The 5,836-nt window shown below is 33.5% G+C and overlaps 1 protein-coding gene and 1 long non-coding RNA gene across 2 annotated transcripts; both read left to right on the top strand.

Annotated features, from left to right (window-relative positions):
- The first annotated feature begins 649 nt into the window (after window positions 1-649).
- LOC106326108 lies at window positions 650-3,883 on the top strand. The gene is made up of 3 exons (XR_001267146.1): window positions 650-1,133; window positions 3,177-3,211; window positions 3,416-3,883. It is a non-coding gene; the product is annotated as an uncharacterized LOC106326108 (long non-coding RNA).
- Window positions 3,884-4,010: 127 nt separating this feature from the next.
- LOC106326107 (putative nuclease HARBI1) lies at window positions 4,011-4,891 on the top strand. Its single transcript, XM_013764134.1, has 2 exons — window positions 4,011-4,206; window positions 4,301-4,891. Exons 1-2 carry the CDS (start codon window positions 4,017-4,019, stop codon window positions 4,795-4,797), a joined length of 687 nt encoding a protein of 228 aa, XP_013619588.1. The 5' UTR covers window positions 4,011-4,016; the 3' UTR covers window positions 4,798-4,891.
- The last annotated feature ends 945 nt before the right edge of the window (window positions 4,892-5,836 follow it).

The raw sequence follows: 5,836 nt of genomic DNA, 5'->3' as shown, positions 1-5,836 counted from the left end.
ATATAACTCTTAAGTCTTGACTATGTATGTAAATATAACTGAGACTAGGGGCGCGGGTGGTTGATTTAACTTATATTCAACGTAAATTCATAAACCACTGGTTTTCTAAAAATATCTCATGTATATTTTTTTATGTTCTGTAATTTACATATAGGGTAAAATATATTACTTTATAATATAGATGTTTGATAATAATTTTTTTTATTTGTGCATAATATTATATTAAAAAATTATAATTTGATACAATTGGATGTAATTGTACTATTCATATATTAACATGTTGTTTTTTAAGAACTATTATTAATTTTATGATATTTTGTTTTCTTGAAAATTGAACTCTCGAAATTTTTATATTAACTAAATTAAATATGGTTTAAAAATTGTTTTATATAATATATACTATATATTTCAGTTTGTGTTTTTATTTTCACCATAAAGAAACAACAACTATTATAATTAATTAATTGAAATTGATTTTAAATGCAGTGGCAGTTTCAGTTTTAATAGTATAGATGTTTTCAAATAAAATGTACTTGATTTTACTTTACAGTATGCATAAAAACTAGCCAATCCGCGCTTTTGCGCGGGCAAACATCTAGTCTATATATAAAACACATGTAATCTCAAGATCTGTCCTCATCAAAATGGGTTTCCTCTCTTGTTCGATACTCTTAACTTGTTCTCGTTCTGCAACTACAAGTACTTGTCGTTTTGTCTCAAAACATCATCAACGGATCTGTTCCTGTCGGAGAATCTCTGACGGCTTTAGATCCCAGCAAATCTCCAGTTCATGCCTTAGGGTTCCGCAAGATCCAACCAAACGGTGGTTTCAGTCTATCCATATGGTTCAACAAGACTCCCAACACAACCATCGTGTGGCACGCACAAGATGTCAACACAACTAGTGGCCTTGTCCCTGCTGGTTCCAAGGTTACACTAACCGCAGACCGCGGTTTGGTTCTCGCTGACCCTCGAGGTCAACGGCTCTGGAGTTATTCACTGAATCCGAGTAACGGCTCTGTTTAACAAGTGCGCATGACCGACGCCGGAAACTTCCGCCTGTTGAGCAAAGATTCCAGTAAGGATTTGTGGTCGAGCTTCGATAATCCCACAGACACTCTGTTGCCACTCAGGTGAGTTAAACCACCCTGGATCCCATCTCGTGTTCTCTATATATATGCCAAAAATTAATGTGGTTGACAGTGTGGCATCAATTCAGATTTCTGATGAAGTTTTTGCTAATCCAGAGTCGCTCTGGAGAAGATTTGTAGTACGTCACTTTATTGGTGATGCTCCACGTGTGGGTTCAATCCATGCCACAGTTAATCGGATTTGGATGTCATCAAGGGATGGATCAAAAATCGATGTTCGGTTTATTGAGAAGAATATTGTTCTGTTTCAGATTGAGAATGCTCACCTGAGGGCTAGAGTTATCTGGAGAAGATACTGGCGTGTTGCTGGTGTTCCATTGGTAGTAAGGGAATGGTCGCCGGAGACAGATCTGGATCCTCTTGATTTATATGCTCTGCCGATGTGGATTGATTTAAAAGGAGTTCCCAATTTACTATTTTTGCATAAAGGGTTGAAGTGTTTATCTCGTGTTGCAGGGAAGTTTGTAAAACTCCATCCAAATACAGAGCGGTGTACTACGCTTGATGTAGCTCGGATTTTGGTGGATCGCAACCATAGTTTGTTTCTGGGAACGCCAAGAGATCGCGGTTCCACTAATTGTAAAAAACATATATGGTTCGCAATCGAGTTTTATGAGGATCTCATAAATATCATGCATCTTCAAAACCAACCATACCAATCTCGGATTTTCTAGGATAAATCAATTCTACATCAACTGTATCTTGGAGATAACATAATATATGCTTTATTCCATTTCAATGCCTGTGAATAGGAGAATAAATATATCTTGAAAATAAGTTAGTAGCCAAAGCATTATCAGGTCTAATACATTTTGCAAGACATGAAAGGCCACCGATAGCGCTCATAAAAGGTTAGCGTACGACCCATAGGTTTATGTTAGATTTAACTATATCCTAAGATATTTAAAGATCTCTCAATATCTAGATGTTTTTTTTACCCCGGAAACATGAGGAACGCACGACCCAGAGGTCGGAAGCCAAAGGCACAAGGTCGACATCTTACTTTATATAAAAGTATCTACTCCTAAATTAATTATCGTCAATAATTTAATTATAACTAATAACTACTCTATTAAATAAAACTATATTCTAATAAACAGTTTTCTCGATTTATTTGGTTTGATTGGTCTATAACCGAACCATATTTATATACTCCAGTCCTTAAATAATAACATTCATACGGATTGTATTTTATTACAAGAAAAAAAAACAAGCCAGTTTTCTATTTCGGTTCGGTTTTCGCGGATTGAGCAGCCTGAAAAACAAGCGTTGTCTTCACTGATGTTGGCAATCATAAAAGCTATTAATCTCCTGAGAGCTAGCTAACTCGATTGCCGCTTCTATGGCGTAAATCCATGTGGATAATCCACCCATCCAACATCTTTGTGTAGGAATATTCTTCAACTTACTTTGCATTACTACTACAAACCATAAAAACTTTTGGTCAGAATCTTGACTATACTTGCAAGATTCCTATTTTTTTGTACGACAAAAGTTATCTAGTTATTCATTGATGGACTTGAATATAATTGAAATCTAAGAACAATCTACTGTTATTCAATAGTTGATTTTAATCTAGTGTTATTGATTCTTGTATTTAAAATATTTTTTATTGAAAGAGTTTAAATCCAATGTTATTGGTTCTTGTAATTATAATATCATTAATAATAAAAATTTAAAATTTGTTGTTATTCAATCTAAGATTTGATATTATGATTTAAAGTCTAGTGTTATTCAAGTAGGGATTGATTTTATTAGTAAAAAGAGTTCTAAGAAAGTTGAATGATTTTGATATTTTTTATGAGTAAATTTCAGCAATCAGAATCCAAGCTTTACCTAAAGATTTTCAGTTGAAATTTCAGAGTTATCAGCCCATTTTTTTCTTACGTGTGCGTTGTCTTTATTTTCTTCATTTTATTCTTTCACATTTTCTTGTTCTTCACAAAAGAACAGGCGAGTCTTAACATGGTGAATCAGATTTTTCAATTTTTTTATTGACTCAATCTTGAATATTTTCATCACAAGATTTCCACGATAGAGTTCCTGCTGCAACAACGAAGGTATGTATTCTATCAATTTCAAAATGTATTATTTTGACTCCATTGAATCATCTTCAATGCTCTTTTGACTGGCAGTAATAAATGATTACATTATAATGGAGAAAAAAAGTTACGAATATGTGCTGATATTTGATTGCTTGAAGTTTAAACCTTGTTATTATTTATAACGGTTATGATCAGTATTATTATCATATTTTGTGGTAGGTTTCGAAACAATGGAACAGATTCTTTATAAGGAAGATGATTCTGATATAGACGTTTTGTTATTAACACTCGTCACTGCATATGAGAATCAAATTGAACGTCCGATTCGGAGACAAATCACTAGAGAAGGACACGTTTATATTCAAAAGGCTTTGAAAGAAAATCCTCATCATTTTCGGCAATTATATCGTATGTATCCGGATGTATTTGCGGATTTGTGTTATCTGATCAGAATGAAGACTGATTTAAGAAACACACGACATATGTATGTCGAAGAGATGCTTGCTACTTTTTTGATGACAGTTGGGCAAAGTTCTAAATACTGCCATACCATAGATACTTTTAAGAGGTCAAAATTCACAGCAAGTACAAACTTTCACAAGATTCTCAGAGCTTTAAACACGCTTGCACCTAGTTTGATGGCAAAGCCTACACATACAGTCCCCCCAAAAATAAGTACAAGCACTCGATTTTATCCTTATTTCAAGGTACAAAATTTCGTCTATGATTTTGTTTTCTTCCAAAATGTATAAAGTGAATAATGTTTTTCATTTTATTTTAGAATTGTATTGGAGCTCTTGATGGTACGCACATTGATGCAATGGTACAAAGTCCTAAAAAGGAAAGTTATCGTAATCGAAAGGGAGTTATTTCTCAAAATGTACTAGCCGCTTGTAACTTTGATCTTGAGTTCATATATGTCTTAAGTGGATGGGAAGGTTCAGCTCATGACTCAAAAGTTCTGCAAGATGCGTTAACAAGAAGAATTAACAGGCTCCAAGTACCAGAAGGTGATTGTAATCCAATTATATATTATGTGATAATAATTGATCAAATGTTTTCTAAATTGAGTGTGTTATATCATGTGTTTTGGATGTGTTTCAGGAAAATATTATTTAGTTGATTGTGGGTTTGCAAATCGACGTAACTTCTTAGCTACACTACGAAGTACTCGGTATCATCTACAAGAATTTCGTGGGGAAGGAAGTGATCTAGCAAATCAAAATGAACTATTTAACGTTCGCCACTCGCATTTAAGAAACGTCATTGAAAGAATATTTGGTATATTTAAATCTCCTTTTTTGATTTTTAAATCTGCACCACCATTTTCTTTCAAGACTCAAGCAGAAATGGTTCTTGCATGCGCTGCCTTACACAACTTTCTTCGCAAAAAGTGCCGATCAGATGAGTTTTGTAGTGATGAAGATGAAGAAAATGAGAATCAAACTTTGGAAGGAAATGAGAATCAAACTTTGGACGAAAGTGGTATTGAAGAAAATTTTGAGACTCAAGAACAAGAAAGAGAAAACGCAAGGAAATGGAGAGCAACCATAGCTGCTAATATGTGGAGAGATGCTACTAACACTGGTAGCCAAATATAGTTGACTCACACATTTTTTATTTTTGATGGAATTTGTTTCCTGCTTTGGAACCATTTATGGACACGAAAGTTTCTATGATTTTTTTTTGTTTTTTCAACAGTAAGGGAGCCCCAGTTTACATTATAACATAAAAAGTTATGTATAATTTAAACTAGTTGTTTAACAATACGTATTCGTTTCAAAGCACTTACGCAGATTTATCATCTTGGAATTCAAGACGTTTTTGTTAAAATGTCGGTGGAAGAAAGGTTAGGGTGGATTCAAAGTAGTATGGAATAAGGAAATGTTTTATTGAACTTTTATGTGTGTTTTTACGTTGGTTTTGGGTTTTTTTTTTGTTTTGCTTTTGATACCTTTGAATTTTTCTTTTCAGTGTTTTTCACGAGATTGGAGTCAATAATTTTAATACTGAATCATCCAAAAATCAATAGTGAATCCTTCTAAAATCTGGCATAGTTGAATTGATAAATCAAAAATATATATATTTTTAAATCTTATCTATTTTAAAATCCATTGGTATTGATTATAAGAAAGAACTACAAATCATTAATTAATGAATCACTCTAAATATCACACATTTAAAATCTGTTGGAGTTGAGTTTAACTTCTACGACGAATAACACCACCTTATAAAATCTGTGCAGCGGAAGATCCGAATTCTGAAATTTTTTATACTAAAGATATTAGGTCGTATTCATATAAGTAATGGAAAACTACCAAAGTTTTAGGATATTATTTTCGGCCATTAAAACGAAATTATAAGATTATTGAGCCGAGTGAATGTTCTTATTGATGTGAGCCAGACTAAGTAGTGATTTCACGTAAGCTCATAATTAATAGTATTTAACTCGTTATGGTTATAAGTATAGAAAGAAGTATATATTTTGGTGCAGAGTTTAGACGTTGGAAGGAATCTCTCATCTCGCCGGACGGAGACAGACTTCGGAAAAGGAAAGTTCAGGCTACATCTTGGCCTTGACGGTAACCTTCAGCTTCTCGTCCTCAACTCCAACTCGCTATCTGATTCAGATGTATACTT

This window comes from Brassica oleracea, chromosome C2, assembly GCF_000695525.1.
Source record: "Brassica oleracea var. oleracea cultivar TO1000 chromosome C2, BOL, whole genome shotgun sequence".
NCBI classification, from domain to species: domain Eukaryota; kingdom Viridiplantae; phylum Streptophyta; class Magnoliopsida; order Brassicales; family Brassicaceae; genus Brassica; species Brassica oleracea.
Note: the sequence above shows the minus strand (reverse complement) of the source record. Positions and strands in the feature narration are given on the sequence as shown.